Source organism: Dama dama, chromosome 30 (assembly GCF_033118175.1).
Source record: "Dama dama isolate Ldn47 chromosome 30, ASM3311817v1, whole genome shotgun sequence".
Classification (NCBI taxonomy): Eukaryota; Metazoa; Chordata; class Mammalia; order Artiodactyla; family Cervidae; genus Dama; species Dama dama.
The window spans coordinates 36,426,522-36,448,063 of NC_083710.1; the positions used below are offsets into that span (position 1 = coordinate 36,426,522).

At 39.0% G+C, this 21,542-nt stretch overlaps 1 protein-coding gene across 4 annotated transcripts in view; it reads right to left on the reverse strand.

The window, feature by feature from the left end:
• Positions 1 to 657: 657 nt before the first annotated feature.
• CDK8 (cyclin dependent kinase 8) overlaps positions 658 to 21,542 on the reverse strand; it is a 72,180-nt gene continuing 51,295 nt past the window's right edge. Inside the window, exons 4-12 of one of the 4 annotated variants that reach the window (XM_061133834.1) lie at positions 20,476 to 20,533; positions 18,056 to 18,187; positions 11,160 to 11,303; positions 8,616 to 8,685; positions 7,741 to 7,813; positions 5,089 to 5,186; positions 4,384 to 4,462; positions 4,108 to 4,266; positions 658 to 1,929 (exon numbers count right to left, since the gene is read on the reverse strand). In XM_061133834.1, coding sequence (XP_060989817.1) covers positions 1,804 to 1,929; positions 4,108 to 4,266; positions 4,384 to 4,462; positions 5,089 to 5,186; positions 7,741 to 7,813; positions 8,616 to 8,685; positions 11,160 to 11,303; positions 18,056 to 18,187; positions 20,476 to 20,533 — 939 coding nt within the window. In that variant the 3' untranslated portion in view covers positions 658 to 1,803. The remainder of the gene's footprint in view (positions 1,930 to 4,107; positions 4,267 to 4,383; positions 4,463 to 5,088; positions 5,187 to 7,740; positions 7,814 to 8,615; positions 8,686 to 11,159; positions 11,304 to 18,055; positions 18,188 to 20,475; positions 20,534 to 21,542) is intronic. The other 3 variants (XM_061133833.1, XM_061133832.1, XM_061133835.1) reach the window with 3 other exon arrangements.

The window sequence follows — 21,542 nt, forward strand, 5'->3', positions numbered from 1 at the left end:
CGACGATTCTCGCGTGCATGAGTTTGAAAAGCATGGCACTGAGGGCAGGGAGAAAAAAACAGAAGACAATCAGAGAGGAAGGGAAATTCTGGTAAAAGGTCTATGGAGCTGACCCAGAGGTGGGGGCCCTGCTCTCAGATCTGTCCCTTGTGTGAGTGAAGAACTAACACGGAAACACAAACTTAGCTTCCAAAAATTATCCTTCCCGTGAGGGTCAGGCCACTCAGGATCCCTCAGTTCTTAAAATGTTCTAGAATGTATTTCAATGCATTGAGTTTTAAAGAAAAGAATATGTTAGTTTTTTAATCTTCTGTATTTTGTGAAGGAGGTACTCCCTCTCAAATAATTATTTGGGATAAAACAAAATGGGCTCAGCATAACACAGATTTTGGCATTATTCTAGCAAGGGAAGGCTCATGATAATGTCTTTCAGCTAGAAAAGTGTCTTTCTCATCTTATATTATTGCACTAAGTGTAACAGAGAAATGAATTTGTATCTAAACCTTAGGCCACCACTTCATTGTGGAGGCAGAAGATACAGATACTATCAATGAAAACACCTGAAAAGGTTTCCTCAGAGGCCACTTGTTAGGGTACATTTTTAAAATAAAACACCTGTGTGTACATAAAAATACAGTTGACTCCTTATTTTGATTTATGAAAAATAAATTTATTACATAACACCTTGTTTTTAACAATGTTCAATTTTTTAAATTCAGAATACTTGTGTCATTCATGTAAAATAGTTTGATACAGTACATTGTATGTTATAGGTTTTCTTTTTTCCTCAAAAATTCTAAGGCTCTCCTACTCCTTCTCCTTTGCTGAAGTAAGGGCACCCTAAACAACGTGCGAACGAGTTTTAAAAAAAGAAAATGAACTGAACAAAATTTTAGTAGCACTACACCAACCAGCTTTAAAATCAGGACAAAATATCTGAATCGGATGCCGCACCTTTTTAAGGAAGTTATCATTCATGCTTTTTTCATCTTAAAGCATGCTCACAAATCAGCAACACCAACAGGAAAAATAAAACACTGTCTATGACAATCATTTTAGTTTGTTTGCTGAACCAAACAGGTTTATATCAATGACAACATATTTAATTACTATCAATAGCAGCTTTAATACCAGTCAAGTCATAGATTGAAAATAAAAACAAACTCAGAAGTTGGAAATTAATCTTTGGGAGTTTTGAAACCTTCCTGGAAAAACTATGTGGCTTCTTGTACTTTCCAAAACAATCCAAGCAATATTCTTGGTCAAAGAACACTGATTAATGTAGAAAATAATCAACCCACTGATAAGACATTGAAATGAAAGGTGTACCGAAATAATCTCACGTTGAGTCTTGGTTACTTCGTTGAGTTAATGTATACTGCGTGTTTCAAGTACCAGTTAAACTTCTGTGTGTGTGTGTACTATTGGTCAGATAATGTTGTTACACTGGAAGAATTCACCACATACGACGACAAATGCTTGCCCCTAGCACATTTCACAGCTTCAACTGCTACAGACTGTCACTGAAAAAAATGCATTGGTCAGTCTGAACCATGTCAAGTAAACTATGGAAGTAGCAAACCCACAACACAAACTGTGCTAGCACTTTCTTCTCAAGCCTAACTCCAGACAGCAACAACGTGGAAGCCACTACCCCAATCTGTGAAAAGCGGTGGAACTCGGCTACCGGACATCTGACTACGTGGCTGCACAGTACATTCTCATCGCCCATCCCAGGCTCCCGCTGAGAGCTGCAGGCGGCCTGCGGCACAGCGGCAGTGCATGGGCAGTGTCCGACGCAGCTCAGTACCGATGTGTCTGGTGGGAGTACTGTGGAGGCTGCTGGGAGGTAGTTGAGTACCCCATGCTGCTCTGCGGCTGTGATGTGCTTGGTCCGGGGTTGGGGTAGGCAGCATGCGGATTGGAACGCTGGAAAAGCAGAAGAGGAGACATGACTCGGTGTTGCTGTGGGCTGGCTGCATCCCAGGCCAGCAAGGCTTCTGTGTGTTTGAAATGTCACTTATTTTATGGCAGTAAGAACTTTAAAGGTCCTGTGCTAGGTACTGGCTTTAGAGTTAAAACGACAAAACCTTTAAAATCTTTTAGGGTTAGCCTTTCTTTATGAAGGTCAGAAGTACTGCTGATAAATAACACTAAAGTGAGTCTTACTCCTGTGCTGCGTGGTTCATTCTATTAACAGGAACGCCCTTTCATGCTATTTCGTATCTACCTGATAAATAATTTGTCTGGGACACTTACTCTTGAACTCAATGATGTATACATAGAAGAAATTCAAAGCTAATCTACATACTTGTTTTTTCAATAGAAAACTCTCAACACCCATGCATGACTGAAGAATAAAAAATGAACATGACAAGAAAGGAAACTAGAGAATTACTTCTTCAGCATTAGATATCTTTATGCCCTATAAATTAGTGAACCTTGTTTTTCAGCTACAAGCAATATACAAAGGCAAAGCTACAGTTACTGAAATACAGGAAGAGTGGTATTCTCAATTCTAGAGGCAGCAGAAGAGGCAGAGTTCAAACACCTCTAGTTCCAATAGGTTATATTCTCAGCCCTGCACGTCTCTCTCATGCTATTGGCTCCCCAAAACAAACACTACGGAAGATTAACTATAATTTAATACTTTCCTCTTTCAGAGATATCTAATAAATCATATAACTCGAAATTCTGCCAACCCTAGCAAAAACAACATTTTAAAGAGAGTGGACATGTAAAACTAGTCAGAAATACTATTTTTGAAATCACTTATAAAAACCACCATAATAATGTCAACAGACAGACACACAGGAGCATTTCCTTGTTTCAGTGGCAAAGGTTAGAGACACCCCCCCCCCCCCTGCTCAGGATGCACACCTTGTGTGCAAACACACCTGTGTGCCAGAGATGCGCTCGTCTCCCAGGTGGGGAGGGGAGCACCAACCATGAGCTCACAAGATGCCTGCTTTGGAGACCCCTGCTCACTGAGCTCACTGCAGGAAAGTCATCACTCAGCAGACAGTGATCCCCAGGGCTTGCTAGGCTGCACCCGCCATGAACCATGTGAAGAGCTCCGATCTAATTCTTGACGTGTAGCTGCAGGCTCTGGGAGCCTTATCCATTTATTACAATCTCTCTCTTTCAGTAGGTAAATAATTCTCATGGGTCAAGTTTTCAGTACACTTCCACACTGAATCCAGACCAGATGGGAACAGGATCAGAACAAGGAATACAGTTTTCAAAAACGGGTCCGTCTGCTGTTGTCACTGCAGAGGACGCAGAGGGAGCCGCCTAGCAGGTCTGAGTCTGTGTCCTGAGTCCACCCTGGCCCGAGGGGTGAGCGAGGGAAGGGGCTCAACCTCCACGAACCCCAGTTTCCTGCCAGTAACGCTTACCTCACAGCTACCATACTGCTTGGAGGAAGGTCTGTCCCACACGGACAGAAAAGCTGCACACCTAAGTCTCGACAAGCCCTTCCTATGACCGCGTCACCTCCTCAGCACCACCACTGACACTTAGCAAGTACTCACTGCGCACTGTGAACACTACTAAGAGTTTTAAGGACGATAATAATAATGAACACAGTGACTGGTGTCATCTATCAAACGACTGTTGGTCCGGCCGGCCACTGCCATTAGCTCACACTGTCTCATCTCATCCTGACTACAGCCTCACACTGACCATCACCCACACCCGACAAATGAAGACACTGAGAAGATCTGAACCACCCCCCTGAGGCTGGATGGGGTTGCAGAAATGAGACCCACCACTTCCTGAGCACCCCCACGAACCACATGCTGAGGGTCACCACAGCCGCGCCCGCAGCAGCGGCAGGATAGATGCGCCCGGCTCATGATACAGACGAGAAACTAAAGCCGTGTCCAGGGTCAAAGAGCCAACCAACGGCACAACTGAGGTCCGATCACCCCAAGTCTGGCTAAGCCCCCTCTACTGTACCACCGGGCACCTTCCACGCCCACAGCTCTTCCTGTCAATGTGCTGGCACACACGGGTGGGTCTTTTCTTAGCTACGTTGCATTTCCCAGTGCTCACAAGCCCACAGACAGTACTGACACGCAGGTCACTGCGAGACAGCCTGAGTACCTGATAGTCTGAGGTCATGATCAGTCCACCTGAGGTAGTGGTAGGAGGGACGACTCTCACTTTCTTCAACGGGGGTCCCTGGGTGTGACTGCTGTCTTGGTTCCCTGGGTGGCCGGTCCCATTCGTGTGGTTATTGCCCGGCTGCTGCTGCTGGTTCTTCTCAATTGGTTAAACAGAGAGACACAGCTCAACTCAGAGGGAGAACCAAAGATGTCCATGCCAGAAGTCACGGGGGCACCGAACAAAGCCAGATGCCAACTATACTTTAATACTTACTTTGTCTCCTTTGTCATCAGGTTCTTCTTCTGTTAAAAATTCTCGTTTTGGGTAAGGGATCTGACAACCGGCAAAAACACTGATCATAAGAAAAAAGAAAAATAAAAAGGATTTCCGGTATACTAACCAGTATTTCAAATGCTGTATGTAAGTGGTTTCTTGCTTTTATCTTTTAGTCTGGACGCTATCCCTCTATCTGTGATGTAATAAGCATCTTTCATGCAACTGTGACACAGCATGTCCCTTCTTCTAACCACTGCCGTGACAGCAGGCCACGGGAGGGCTGCTCACTGTATAAATAATCAATACTACTCCGATAGGACTCTGCTTTCTTCTTTGATCCCAGTGGTCATTTTTTATCATCACAAACAAGAGATAGATTCTGGCAGGAATGTGATTAGTCAAACAAAACTTTCTCTTTTACCCTCCATGCTACATTTAAAAGGAAAGAAAGAATGGAAACACAAATACTTGGGGATGGAGTCTGCAACTGTAACTGCAAGCAGTGAGGCAGACAGTGTGTGGAACCAACCCGTCACTAATCAAATGACAGAGGCAAATGATGCCAGCACTGTGCCAGCTGTAAAACCCGAGGACACTTCAGTCATCAGAGCTCACTTTCTGCCTCTCAGAAGGATTCCCCTGGGTCCCCATATAAGAGCGATGGTGACTTGGAGCTGGTGAGTGAACAAACTGATCACTTACTCTGATGTAGGAAGCGGGTCTTCTAGGAAATAGGGGTCCTGCATAGCCTGCTCTGAGGTAATTCGCTTTATTGGGTCCATGGTAAGCAACTTCTGAAGCTGAAACCACAAATCATAAACACATCACTGTTTTACTTCTCATAGTCATACTTCTCATTTGTGGGAGGCATTTTTTTAAATTAATAATACCTCTAGGGAGAGCATTTATTGCCCCAAATTAACTCCCCCCTCCAAGTTCCCCAATTATTCCACGTAATGTAATAATTCACATTTCAGTCATTCTAATATTCATTATCTCAGTTGGTTCTCCTGTAGGAAGTAAACTCATGTCTTCTTAATCTAAACCAACGATCTTCTCCCTACATTATCTAAATTGCTATATCCAATTTAGAACAGGACTAAAATTCTTTGAGTTATTTTGTTATTAAAGGGAAAACTTATAAATATACTAGCCACATGTGGCTATTTAGATTTAAATCCAAATGAATCAAAACTAAATTAAACTTTAAAAGTCAATTTCTCAGTCATATCAGGTCCATTTCTAGAGCGTGGCAGCTGCGCATGGCTCAGGACTGCCCTGCTGGACAGCGCTCTCCTGACAGTGCGCACCAGGCTACAGACAGATGTGGGGCCTGGCACAGAACCAGAGTACACGGGCGTGCTTATGAGTGGAGACGCCAAGGACACTGCATGGCTTCAAATCCTGACCTTACATTTATTAGCTGAGTGACTTTGAAACAAGTTACTTAACCACTTTGTAACCCTGCTTGTCAAACAGGGGTTAAAAACAGTACCTTTTATCGTTAAGTTTATTTTCAGAATTAAAGGAGTTAATATGTAGAAAGCAATTATAATGGTGTTGGGCACAAAGAAAGCACTATATAAGTCTGAGCCATTACTATCATCATCATCATAACTAATATTACTTACAGAAATGTCACACTAATGTGTGAAAATTCAGTATCTTCTGGTTGAAATATAATTTACTGAAGGCTCTATGAAGTAGAACATTTGAGGTAACATGTTATTTAAGATAGTATCTAAATGATGGTCTCTTGGCTTATATCTCTGACCTAACGCCATGATTTCCAGGCTTTAGAGCACTCCAGCATCAGCCCGGGAGCACTTCCTAACAGCCCCAGATGACTCTGGTGCTGCTGGACTAGGACATGCTCTGAAAACCATGGAACATGTGGAGACGGTGGGAGATGATACAATCAAGAACAAAAGGACAGAAGATATGTTTAAATGCAGATGAAATGCTGAGATGGTGAGAGTTTAATTTCAATGAGCTGATATTTCAGTAGAAGCACAATTCTATTTTGAGACTGAAAGGAAAAGCATGGATTTGCCACTTAAAACACTCATCAACAGGTTTAACGAAATTACATTAGAGCTTTCGGATGGGACTACGCAAGACAGTTACCCTAGTAAAAACAAGCAGGTGAGTGGAAAAGAAAGTTGGTCTCTGGAGTGTCAGTGGTGGGGGTGGTGAGAGACCTCAGACCAGCCTGAGCAGCAGTGAGCAGGGCGGAGGGTAAGGCAATCCCCCTACGGCGGGACTCCTGCTCTACCACTGTCCCCAGCAATTTGTTAGAATAAATAAGGCCGTAACTTTGAAGGATCTAACTTACCTTCCAATTTGGGTACTATCTTAAGTATATTATAGGAAGCCATGATTTGGATAATAATACAACTGTGTGGTAATATGGTCAGTTGAGCACAGTCTTTTAAGTTGCTGATTAGATATGAAATGTATGATACAGGACATGATAAAACATTACTGCAGGAGCAGAAGAGTAGAAGAAGAAAAAGCAGAAATGGAAGAAATATTTGCCAAGTGGCCTGGTACTAAAGGAAATTTTAATCCTTTCAAAGGAGAAAAATTCCCGTTTAATGAACTTACTTAAAAAATACTGGGAAAAAAGGATTAAAAGAATTTTAAGCCAAGCAAAATACAACATGCTTCCCCCAATCCTCCTTTATATTACTTTCTTTTGAAAAACATAAAACTGAAAAACATTTTTAATTGCTATAATATAAAAGTGGAGATTTCACTGTAAACAAATTTGACAACAGTTGACTATAGTGTCACAAGTCACCTTGATAGTGCACAGTTGGACCCTAGGTCAAATCATTTTCCCACTGTGCAGTATCTACACACTGCGTCTCTCATACTCTTCCAGAAGAAGCACACTACGCACAGCATCCCTGATGGACCTTTAACAGCTAAGTTTATAAGCGGCACCTTGGGAATTAAAATTCTGTAAACAACCTTTCAAAGGACTGAAATTAAAAAATAATCTCTAAACCTTATTTCTGAACAGCAAGACTGTTTTCATTTTGATTCTTTGAAATTTTAAAATAACTGGTGAAAACCAATAAACAGAATTAAAAAAAAGTGACAGACTTGGTTCAATGACTGTCTTTAGAAAATTAAATGTAATCAAACATTAAGGCTGTCAAACCTGGCTTTGGAAAAACCTGGGTTTTGATATCATTACTAGTACACACCAACAAGAACTCTCCATTAGTATTACTATTAAAGAACTCTAAGAATACTGAGTAACCACAGAAATTGAGTCAAAAAAGTCAGGTTGGGTTAAACAGGTGGGAAAAATATAGTTCATTAGTACTGTTCTCTAAAACTTACCAAGTGGAATGCTTTACTATCTGGTTTAACTTTATGTTTTTCCATATACTTGATAAGGCTGCAGTTGGTATACCTGAAAGAGAAACACTATGAAATATCTATATTAGATTTGAGATTAATTCTACATTGGGTAAAATTTTCTGAACAGAATTATTTTAATCATAACCAACACAGAACATACACTGAAAATGGTGTTAAATCAATTTTACACTTCATTCAGGACTCCCACGAGTCACTTTTAAGTGGATACCACTGATTAAATGCAAGAACATTTCATGAATAACATTCAGACTGCTTAGCTTTTGTTCACATGAATGCTATCGCAACAATGATCTTAAATAACATATGGGTCAAGAGTTGAACTCAGCCTTACTAGTAAGCTTAATACAAATTTTTAAACCGTCATATGTCATATAGGTCTATAAACTGCATGTCCCAATTCCCTGTTCCTGCTGTGAAAACAGATGAGCCATTCCTTCTTCTCTATTAAAAAATTGCTTAAATTTACAACCCAAGCCAGGAGGAGCAGGCAGGTGGCTACCAGCAAAGGTTGGTTTGTTTGAGTCTCTTACTGCTTCAGTTGTGATACCTTTCACAGATGCAGAGCTTCCCGAAAGTAATAAATATGGAAAGAAATGAACTGACTTCTTTATTCATATCCAAATCAGTTGCTGCTATTAGATATTTACCTTCTTGTATCACCATTCAAGCATCTTAAGAAATGAAGACTACCACAATGCAAAAACATTTATTACGGTAAATAAGTAAAATTTAACAGACTAGTCTTCTGTCAAGTCTATCATGCTGAGTATTCAGTCTTATCCTAAGTATTCTAGAAAAGCAAAAACCAACAGTCTATTTTCTTGCCAACTTACGTATTTCTTCTGAAATCTTTCATTAATGTTGAATGTTCAGGCATCTTTTTTATGTCTTCCCAATCTTTATCTGTGAAACACATTGATACAATTTTATATTGTCTACGTTCCTATTATCAAGAACTTTAATAAAGGTGACTTCACTTCTCATTACATGTCCTACATTTTAACCTCCCTGAAAGCACAGACTTCGAATGAATGGTGAGCTGCAGTAAACATCTTTAACTGTAAATGCATTCTCCATACGTTGTGTTCTCTCGTTTTTTTAAACTTTTAAAATGTCTATTTTCTCTATGTTTTACTATAAGTTATCTCAGTTTCTATACTAAGATACTAACAAGTTATAAACAAATATTTCCATTATTAAATAGTTCTATTTTTATCTGTAAAACCACTTTCATCCCACCACGTCTTGGTTAATCCAGCAGCCGATCTTTTCAACAATAAATGCACTATCTTCCCCCTCAGCAGCTGTAAGCTGTCCTTTTTATATGGCCCTCCTTACACTCCCCTTATTAAATAACACTGCCTCATGTGGTAATCAAGGTAAGCAGTTACAGCCGTCTGAAACACAGAGTAGGATGTACGAGCATATAAACAAGTCAGCTAGTACCTGGGCTAGTTTCAATAATACTAACAAAAGCAACCTCAGCTACCGGACCCATCAGGTGGAAACGTCTTGGTCACTTTTGCTGGCATTAGAATTATTCAACCACCACACGCGGTTTGAGAAGCCTGCTGTCCCCATTAGGGGGCGTCACTAAGAGTCCACAGGTGCCCACATTCTACTAGGTAGCTTCACAGGACCTCAGCTTTTAAATGACCTCCAGAGGTTCGCTTCTCTCTCAAGTGGCTTATAAAAATATCTGCTATCTAGCCTCCAGATACCACATATTGTAAACTAAATATATACTTCTAAATGGAATTTTCTCCTTGACTACTTTCTTGTTCCAATTTCTTTATTTCTGTCAATTTCTCAAGTAGAAATCCTGAGATAATCCTTTATTTTTTTCTTCCAATTACAGGCTTACTCTAAAAAATTATGCCATTATCCTTTCTTCTCCATCCAAAACACTTTACACATAGAGTACTGCTGCAGATAAGAGCTGGTTTCCTGACTTCAGTTACCCCTCTTAAATTTTTACATACCCCTCCATAAAAACCTTTCTAAAATAGAACACAAACCACAGCACTAGTTCCCAAAAACTTATCATAGATTTTCCTTCTTTAGCACATCAAATCTAAATTTTATTGCCTGGTTCTCAGATTCCCTATAAGCGGATCCCAACTGTGGAACCACACCCTAAGAACCATTTCAGAACCATCTCCTGTGGAGGCCGCCCCTCCTCCAAGCCCCTGTAAGTCAGGCTCCTTCCCCAGGGGACCCCTGAAATGATGAGTGCATTCAGAAGTGGGAAGAATAGGCCATTCTTCTCCATCTACTCAAACCACTCCTATTCTTTCAACATTCTACTTAGAGCAGCTCAATGTCAACTCCGAGAGGGCAAGAATCACGTCTGTTATATCAACAATATTTTACACTTAACACAGTGCCTGAAACATGGCAGGTGCTCAATAAATATTTAGTGAATAAATGAAACTCCCATCTCAACATAGCAATCTTTGTAGAAATGTTGGTCAATTTTGGACCAAGGTGGGTACTTTACACTTACTGATAATTAAAGGGAATATGGAATTATAATTCCCAGATATTTCTGTATTAGTTTTGAGCCACTGACCTGAGAAAAATTCCTAATAAGAAACAGCTTATTGTTTCTGTTATTTCAATAATAAGTTATTGATATTTAAATTAATATATTAATTAATAATAAACTTATTATTATTTCAATAATAAGTACTTGACTAGCCAAAACTATGCAGGCATTTCAAAAGGAGAGTGATGGACTTCTGTTCTGTGGCACAAGGACTGGGCTGGGGCTGGAGCTCTAAAGCACGTGACGAGACGCCCCAACAACTGCCTCCCAGTGGCAGTCAGAGCAGGCCTGCTTGCTGTGCAGGGCTGGGCCTTCACTCACATCCTGCCTGTTCTAACTGGAAAGAATGTTCTTACTGGCAAGGGTTAAAGAGCAAAAAATGCTATGATTCAATACAACGTGTTTCAAGTAGAAAGTCTTCAAAATCTTCATTCAAATACCAAACAATGACATTGCTATTAAGTGCTGTCAGACAAAAAGACATGCTCCTGAATTCTATTCAGTTGCCAATGGTGAGAACTAAAGGCACTTTTTAAACGCAGATATTGCAAATATTTTATCATTTTAAATATTAAACAAAACAAAACCAAAAACTGAAATGAAACAAAAACACACTCCTCAAATTCAAGAAACCCATAAATATTTTTATGCTAATATGTGAACTCTACAAATTTTGCTATTTCTATGGGTCTTGGATTAATGCAAGTCATAAATATAGAGAATTGAGTAAGAGCAGCTTTCATCAGCTAAAAATACATATCCTTTCAATGTAGACATCTAAGTTCAAACAACAGTGGTTTAAAAATAAAAACAAAAGTATAATGTGTACCTGCAGGAAATCCCATTACATTGAATATTCTGTCCAGCTGGTCATGGTGATAAGGATTACTAGTTTTGATGTCCTCTTGTCGACAGTGAAATATTGGTTCTGACGTTAGTAGTTCTGCAAATATACACCCTATAGCCCAAATATCTTTAAAACAAAAAAAAGAAAAAGAAAAGAAAAAAAAAAAAAGAAAGGAAAAAAGAAAAAGAAAGGAGGAAAATAAAGTGGTTCTTTCCAAAAGAAAATGCATCTTTATCTTGGCAGGGAGTGTTTTTTCATTCTTTTTCTCCCCTAGTAAGTCATATTAAATCCTAAGCAATTATAAATATAAAAAATATTGTTTGTAAATATATATTCCCACCCCATCCACCCATTTTTCATTCCTTGTTATACCTCCATCCCACCCAGTGGTTTCAGTCCAGGTTCAATCAAACTTATTACCTAAAATTTTTGGTGAGTTTTAAGTGCTTCAAACGTTACCTTATCTGTGAAATACATACAAAGCTGCACACGGAGCATAGGAACCATAAATAAACAAAACTAAACAAACAAACAAAAAAAACAAACAGAAAACCCAAACAGCCTTGGAAATTGGGCATACTTGCTGAAAACAATCAGCACCATTTTTTGAGGTAAAAAATATTATTTTTTATCTAGTTTATGGACTTATTAGCTTATAAAGTTTAATAATTATCCTCCTGTGTTAGAACTAGTCAGCAAGGTGCTGTTCCAACAGGAAAAAGACAACACCTGGCCTCAAATATTTTAACAAAATAGCATTTCTCCTGGAAGGACTTTCTGTTCAAAGGGTTTCTTCATGCTATAGCAGTGTCAGACTTTGCAAGTTTAAGTGTTTAAAAGACAAGAAAATATGAGGCAAAATACTACATTTCAATAGGCAGAGGCTATAACTTCATAAGAATTATTTAAAAGCCAAGCAAAGGGATTCCTCTGTATACAACAAATTTCCTTCACTTACTTTAAGATACAGGCTAACTTTCATTCATATTAAATTCCTACTAATAGGACTATTAGTAGAGGAAAGATAAATATGCCAATTTATAATCTGAAGCTGCAGATATTCTATTTCTACCCTTAACAAATCCCTAAACCAGCAATGGCAACTTCCCTACACTCAGGACAGTGCCGTGCACACAGCAGACAGTAAACAGTGTCTCACTGATCTAACCAATACCTGTGGCAAACATAAAAACTATGTGAAGTGAAAGTCGCGCAGCTGTGTCCGACTCTTTGTGACTCCATGGACTTTACAGTCCATGGACTTCTCCAGGCCAGAATCCTGGAGTGGGTAGCCTTTCCCTTCTCCAGGGGATGTTCCCAACCCAGGGATTGAACCCAGGTCTCCCACATTGCAGGTGGATTCTTTACCAGCTGAACCACAAAGGAAGCCCTAAATAACTATAGGAGGACAGTTAAAACCACTATTAAAGCTGATTATTCAGACCTGTTAATAATGGTCACTTAAATAGAAAGTGAGGGAAAAAAATGTTAATAAATAACTGGGAATTTCTAAAATCTAAAACTGGAATATACATATTTCATCTAAAATTACCACACTTGTATTTCAAAATAACTAGTTAAACCTCTATTTACTTTAAGATTACAAGCAAGACTATAAGCAAGTGATTTCAAAAATGACACTGTCTGCTCATCAGTTTTCTCCCCCATCAGAGAACCAAATCAGGCCAACACCACCTTATGAAAAAGTCTCCTCAAGAAATATAAGCCAGGATATCTTCTTTGTCAGAAAGTAAACGGGAAAGTTAATTATTTTGTGATTATTCTTTTTATGTGGGAACCCCACAGAAAGGTGACCTTTGATTGTCTCAATCCAAAGGAAGAAGGTAGGCAAGCTACTAAGTGGGGTCACCGAGATGGCCTGTGGGGCAGTGTGCATCTTTAAAACCCTACTCACGGCACCCAAGAGACACTGTTACCAACTTAGCCTGGTAATGAGAAACCCCAACAAAGAAAATAAAACATGCAAAGGAAGATGAATAGTAAGTAAATAGTTTAACTACCCTCACTCGACATTGCTTTAAAAGAAAAGTCAAGAAAGTAGGAAAAATACTGAAACTTGTTTAACTTTACCCTATATAACTTCTCTCTTCATGTCTTTTCTATTATCTTTCACCTGTTATTAATTTCACCATCCTTCCCTCCTTCAAATCCTGACCCAAACAATAATTATGAATTTGACTTCGCTGATCAGGCTGTTACTTCAGATAAATTTGTGAATCTTTGTCAACAAGTCTCTCCTACCTTGCCTATTTTTTCAGATTGTGCTGAATTCATAAGAAAGTCCCTTCTTGCTCACCTGTCAAATTTCTTCTAGAAAGACTTTTCAAATTAAAAACACACAAACCCCATCTACTTCTCAAATTCTGTAATGCTCATGTGTAGCTACGGAGCTAACCAGGCAAAGTAGACACCAACTGGCAGGCTACGCAGACCCAAATGGGGGGAGGGGGGGATATATTAAATTTGTTTTAATCAGTAATTATAAGCCTCTACCTTAATGCAAGAGTAAATTCTCATTCTCCCCGTTTCACTCAAGTTTATATTTTAGAAAAACTTTTAAGACTGCCCTAGTGACAATTAATTAAAGAGCTGATTCCCCTCCTGCACCCTTCTCCACAAAGTCAATCAAACAAAACCCTCAACACTCAAAACTGAATTAAACTTTGTCCCCATGAGTAATGAGCCTATCTCCGTTGACTAGTCTATCATTTTCTCTCGGGTTGAATGACTCGGCTTGCAGTCTCCTACAAGGGAGTGAATGATCACAGCACTAAGACCTATGAGCAGCAAGGCTGGGAACAGGTGGGCTCATGTGCTCACACTTCCCCCATGCTCTCCTGATGCCTGTTAGTACCTTAGTCTTAACACGACCCACCCAACTCCACTGGCAGGTTTATGCCTTCTCAGTGATGTGACTAAAATGAACATATTCAGCTAGTAATATGTAAGTTCAACCACAAAGGTTCCTCTATCTGCTTCAGGAAGTCCATGTGCTAGGAAAGTGCATTGACAGTGGTCTGAAGGCCTGGCTGAGAACCTCACTGCACCCCTAGGCTACCCACCTGGGGAGCAGGAGGAACGCAATGGTGCAGGAGAGACTGGAAGCAAGGTAGAAGTTTCATTTTTCACTTGTAGATTCTAGTGGATCACTAGATTCACAGTGGATTCACTGTGGATTTTATTCTTAAAAATGTATATAAAAGTGATTTATGTATGATTTTTCTCTCTCAAATGAAAAAGCAATCTGTAAGATCCTATATCATTACTTTTTTTGATCCAATTTTTTTTAAAATGCAGTTATCACTTTAGTTTTTTTTTATTATTACTAAAATTTATTTATTTTTTTATTAAAGGATAATTGCTTTACAGAATTTTGTTGTTTTCTGTCAAACCTCACTGGAAGAAAGCATTCTCCAGAACTGCTCTGGGCCAGGCCAGGCACGCTTGTGGGGACAGGCATGGACCTTGGTCTCAGTTACCTGCCCCCACGTTAGTCCGCTGTGCTCTTCCTACCCCAGAAGGCAGTGGAGTCTATCCAAGGGCACAGAATGTTTAGAGTTAAAGGGACCTAAGAGGTGATTTAGGCTAAATCCTTGTCTTCAGAAAATGAGGTTGTGAAGGACACATCGTCCCCCGACCCCCAGAGTGGCAGAGCTAAGGCAACAAGTCAGAGGGCTAAGCTTCCGCTGTTCAAAGATGGCAACATATTTTCCACACATATTCATTCTGTTTCTCAAATGGATGGAGATCCCTTAAGAGTAAATGACATAATTTCCATTCATTTTGGTTTCTCTTAAGTTTTAAAAAGCTTAATAGTTATCCAATAACTTTTGATGTTAATGAGGAGGAAGGCCTTTTACTACCCAAATTATGCACCCATCTGAACAAGGGAATCTATCTAATAGCTGGTGAGCCCAGCTTTGTGATGAACAGCCCTGACATAGAACTACTAAACTGCTCTGGAGGGTAACAGCTTGTTCAGATCTCAATGCTCACAGTGAAAAATGGGTTTCTTAAGAAAATAGAAAAAGATAAATGATGAGCCAGAGTCACAAACCTATGTGACAGTTTATTTTTTCCTCAATTTCTATCAATTCAGTCTCAAAAAAAAATCAGTCTCAAGTTTTCCATTAATAGCAGCTACAAGTTGATAATTACTTTCTTATTTGTATAGTCTTTAAATATGTCTTACCAAAAGTAGCACTGTTTTTAAATATTCATTTTCTAGATGGAAAAAAAAAGCTATTTATGATATTAGTTTACATGCTTAAGCATTTAGAATACACTTGTAAAAAAGATAACCAAATGTATGCTTTAGGTAGTAATATACATTGAAAAACAGGACTAGCTTCAGTAATCTTTCCTTTTCCTTCTAATTGACTTTTTTAAAAAATAAAATATTTTATTTTGGAATAATTTTAGATTTGTAGAAAGATTGCAATAATAGCACAGAAAAGTCCCATATCTAATAATCTATCTTTATTTTTCTATACAGTAAAATGTGATCTCAAAGCAGATGTAAAGATTAGTGAACATAAAAGGTTTTAAGAAAAAAGACACATTGACTTCAAGATTGCTATGAGGGAAAGAGCACAACCACCGTTCCTTTCCCCTCTGAATACACACTGAAGTGACAGCAAAGCCCAGTAACACAGAGCGTGCAAAGAGACCATCAGGGATCCCTTGGCAAGGAGCCACTTCTGACCCGGGGCCATGCAGGCAACGGCCTCCAGCAGTGACAGCTGGGCACGGCCCACCCAATTAGCGGATTTCAGACACTGCATACAGCTACCAGGATGGGGAAGGCGGATGGTGTGACCAAGGAAGTTCTCCCTCAAGAGGGAGAATTGTGACTAAGACCTGGATGAAGACACGTGTGCAGACCTCACTGAGCAGACATACAGATAAAAACATTTCTGGAAACAGTTCAGACAAGGCCCCAGTCCACAGGATTATTGTTGGATGGGAAGTAGATGTGTCCTGCACAACTCAGGGAAGATTCTGTACTTGATAATATCAAATACAAAGACTATATTTTGAACTGTGGACCACCACCCACCCCGCTTCCCAAATGCAGTGAGACTACCAGGCTAGACTGGGCTGAAGGTTGGAGGATTTTTCCCTTATAGAGAATCTGAAAGTCCTCAGAGCAAAGACTCGCACATGCTGGCATTCAGGGTTCCCCACCAATGGTCGCTCTCGGCTGGATCACTCTGAGTAAAGCCACCAGCCTCGGCGCTCTCTGATCCACGCACACTAGGTCCCCAGGCAGCGCTCTGCAACCTGAGCCTTAAATGCAAGAGCTATCAAGGGTCAACTAACCGTTGAAGAATATTAACCACATGAAAGGGAGACTAAGACAAATCAATGAAGAGAGTGACTACAAAGAAAACACAGAGAACAAGAAAGGTAGAAAAATACGAGCAGAAAAGTGGTATAAAGGATCCAGTCCAAGAAATCCGACATCTGCCTACACTCAGCTTTGGAAAGAGAGAAGTAAAACACAAAAGAGAAAATCAAGTCTACTTCAAGAGAATTTTCCACCGACACGGGATATAAACTTTGAACTGAATGGGCCTGTAGGTGGTCAGCAAATCAGTGTGAAACACAAGGATGAGAAATCCTCTGCTTTCAGGAAACACAAAACCCCACAGAATCCACCACCACATGAGACCTTCCATTAGCAAGACTGATGCCAGAGCACAGTTGAGCAGCCTCACCAAACTCTAAGGGAAGATCACTTTGAGCCTGTAACTTTAGTCCCTGCCAAACTGTAAAGTGTGACAAACGCTTTTTTTCAGAAATACAGAACTAGAAAATTTACCTCTAAGACAGGTTACTTGAGAATATTCCGCAGCAAAGTAAGGGATGAAATAATGAATCCAGAAAGAAACAGATCCAACCCAGATGAACACAAAAAGGAAAAAGCAAGCTGAAAATCAATCCAGAATAGAGCAAAGTACAAAAGAGCTGGGGATGAGTTATCCAATAAAATAAAAATGGGTTTAATACCATTCTGGAGAATGCAGAACAAGCAAGCAATAAAGGCATACAAAAACAGGAAAAAAGTAAAGACAAAATATGTAAGAAAAAACTACTTGATGATAAAATTCTACCAAATAAAATGAAGCAGAATAAAGATGTCATAAAAGGATTGTGATATAGCTGTGATAAAAGGACTGTGGTAGCTGACTATCAAGTCCATTACAATATGTAGTTAAGTATAAACAACAGTGGGCATTTTGGCTCGCAAACAGAAAATAAATGCTGTAAACATCAACAAAGTGGTAACAATAATGATGATGATAATGACTGATATTATTAAGAGAGCTTATAAATTGAGAGGCTGGTGGGGGAACAAGTAAAAGAGCACTCATTTCCTAATTCTTCATACAGGGAGATAATCAATACTAATAAAAACTGAAAAGTGAATGACCATGTTCTCAGCTCCTACTTATTTTCATAATCTTCCTTTCCCTAATTTTAAGGGAAATCTTTTAGAAGCTAGTATTTCTTTAGGCAAAAGAAATATTTGTCTGAAGTTCAATGATTCAGAAATTTCATTGTGTTTATTTTTCTTTTTCACCTAAACTTAAAATAGTTTTTACTCATAGCATGGGCCCATATATTTAAAAATCTTTTTAGCATGTGTTTATTTAACAGAAATAGATGTCTGGAATGGTATACCCCTAATGCCAATGATGGTATTTCTAGACAGTAGAATTTTATGTTAGTTTTTGCTCTTACTTTTATAATTTTCTGTATCACTTGACCTAAAAAACATACAGACATACGTATATTTCACAACAACAAGGCCACTTTAAAAATGTCATGGAACTTTAATTAGTTCTACTCACCAATAGCTTTGGTATAATGTCTTGCTCCAAGAAGTAATTCTGGGGCTCGGTACCAGAATGTAACTACTACTGGATCCAAATCTGCTAAAGGCTTCAAAGGTGAATTAAATAATCGGGCAAAGCCCATATCAGCTGCAAAGAAAAAAAAAAATAATAACAACAACAACAATGCTAAGTAAATTGATTTTTACAAATATAATTGATGACTCTAATTTTACTATTATTACTTAGTAAGCTATGAAAAACGTGAATTATGCGGGGAGAAAAACCAACAAAACATCTCACCCCTTTCAGAAGTCTAAATATAAGCCAAGGTTGACATCTTCATTCATTGCAAACTACTGCCACTGGGTTACAGACACACACTGCTGCCTGAGGTCCAGGGTGACCCTACTCCTCCGGGCAGATTTCTCCCATCTGTCTTACCACCAGGGGGACAGGGCTGTGCAGCCAGCCGCATGTTCATTCTTTTTACTGGTCACAAGTACCAGGGAACTAGATCAGTTAGGGTGAGGCTTCCCGTTATCTGCATCAGTAAGATGCATTACGCTCACTGGCGTAAGTTGATGTACAGTATGACAATACCACTATTTCCCCCCATTTATTTGGGCTGAGTTTTTTCTTTAATTTTAAAGAATTGTGTTTGTTTTTTTTAAGTTGGAAAAGACTTTAAAGATCATATAATTCAATCACCTCCTTTTTCAAATGAGGAAACTGAGGGCAGAAGAAACTGATTTGACAAATGTCAACAACTCGTATCTCAGAGCTGGAGCTGTGTTGAGATACAGTTCACAGCATTTCGAACAGTTTACTATGTAGTGCAGTTATTCAGGCAAAGCTGTTTGTCCTAACGAACCATGATCTTACAGATAAAAACGTTTTTGTCTCGCTATCCCTTGGAACATCAAGTACAGTGTCATTACACAGAGCTGCCAAATACACATTGAATGAACAATCACTAGTCATACCACCTATTCAAAAATTTCAAGATTCATCCACCGTTTGTTTGATTTTGCTCTAATACACATTTTTAATGAAGCAGGCCTTAATCGATCTACTTATAGAGGTTAAAAAAACCAACACAGAAATGTGGCAAAGAACTAAAACCATGAGTCAGATTACTAAATACTGATTTACAGAACAATGTATCTTAAGTGTGACTACTTTAGGCTATTGATATCCCCCAAGCCTGTCAACATCATATATGTGACACAGAAATAATTCCAAACGAGATTATTTTTAATATATAAATTTTCCCAAAGTCTTACAGTAGCGAACACATCTGTAAATACTGTCTGGCTGGGTCTTTTAGACTGTGCATGCTTTGAACTTACATTTGAATTTGATGCCACCACGCTGGTTGGATGAAATCTGCTAAATGCACACCTAAGAACCTAACAGGTGTCTGACACTACGTAAGGACCGACAGGGCCTGGTTCTTAAAGCAAGCCAATTGACTAGGAGCATTCTGAGATGCATCAAATGTTTGTCAAGAATTTTGCAGTTTGTATCAAGGGTATTTTCAGAGTCTAATTAGAAGGAGAAAATGGGATTGGAGGATTTAAAGGGGAGGGTAGAAAGAAGGGTTGGGAACACCTGGGCTTTTCTTTGCTGGTGAAGTGGTACAAATCAGCTGACAATCCCAATTTATACTAAATTTGGCAATCAGAAATTCCTATTTATTTTGTTATATACTCCCATAACCCTGCTGCTTTAAAATTAAGATAATTTGGTTACTACATTTCTTCTATCCACACACAAACTAAATAAATGTCACAAACACAACTTGCAAATGACAATGAAAAAATAGTTAGGATAAATAAATCTAGCTCTATCCTTATAAGTTATCAGACCAGAAATGGGTAAAGTTTTGCACTGATACATAAGAAAACAGAGCTATTAGAAAACATGCAGAGGTACAGAAAGCTCGTTAATTCTTTTCCCTTCAGGCAAAGGCTCGTTAGAACCTACCCAGCCTCAGTGGTATTCTTAGTTTGTAATCCCTGACCTAAATGAGGCTAACAGAAGGATATGTTCAGATCGACCGGCTCAGGGAAACAGAAGGGATGGTATGATTAGTAGTTTGCTGTACGCCCTTAGGACTAAAGGTGAGGTTGGCTTCTAACAGGGATAGAAGCCACTCACCTCTACAGGCTATTTTTAATGAAGGCAAAAAATTTCTAAGAAACTCACATGGCTTATTTTATAATTAGAACACTTCAGTCTCTAAAGATTGTCTGACACCTTTCGAGAGTGTGAAACATTTTTCACTTTTAATGTATACTCTTTAGAAATGGCTTTGATCACATGGAACTATATGAATAAATGCATATTATTACAGCAAAAATTAGAAGTGATAAAGCTGCCTGCAAAAGTTTTAAAAGAGTGCTACACTGTGACTTATCAAAGATATAACATACCAATTTTTACTCTTCCTCGCTCAGGACCTTCACCCATAACTAAAATATTAGCAGGTTTCTGTGGAAACAAAATAGTGTTTTTTTTCAGTAGACAGTAGTGGTTTCTTTTAAATAGACAATATGCCAATATAACATAAATCCACCTTTAAAAAAACCACATTTACTCAAAAATTAAAATCAAACACAGGAAGTCACCAAAGAAGCTTTATGTATGTGTGTGTGTGTGTGTGTGTGTGTGTGTGTATGCCAAGTAATATGCAACTTCATGAAGGCCAAATATGGTAGTGCTTTCTCCAGGCAGAGCGAGGGCTTTTCTTGGCGCTGTTATCAGTCTGCTTTCACTACTGTGGAACATCTGGCAGAAAGTTACAATGCTCTGCTTCCTTCTAACTCTTTCAATTATATAAAATGCCCTGCAACTTTAAGGGGAAATGTATCTTCAAATATAATACTGTATTATTAAAATAGCAAGTTAATTACAGGGAAGGGGCCACCTGATAGCTTTTTTTTTTTTTTTTGGAAACCACATAGTATATATCTATGTTTCAAACAAATTATAGAGAAATCAATGTAAGAGCCTCTTCTAAATGAGTTAGCAGAGTAGTAGAAATTTTCCATGACCTGGACAGTTCCCATTTTTAAATAAAAAAGGAAACTAGCATATTAAAATGAGATTTTACAAAAGTAATACTTCAAACAGTTTTAAAATGTCTAAAAACAGCAAGATTAACTGTCATCTAAAATCCGTTATGGTGGTATCTACCACACTAACATGCAATGTAAGGGCTGCCCCTCTTGAGGAAAAGGGAGAAGGGAAGGAAGCAGAGGAGGAGGGAAGGCGGCAGCCACAACCTCTCTCAGGCCGCCATCCTGCTGTCCGCCTGACCTGACTGCAGTTTTACCAGTCTGCCAAATAAGAGCGAAACCCGAGCTCAATGCCTTTCAAACGTGGATCAAAGCAATTGTGAAGATCAAATTAAAGCTCTTAATGAAGGCTGTGTACAGTGGGAACCAGGTCACAGGCTCCCCTGACCATATTTAACAACAGCCTCTATGCTATTACTGAG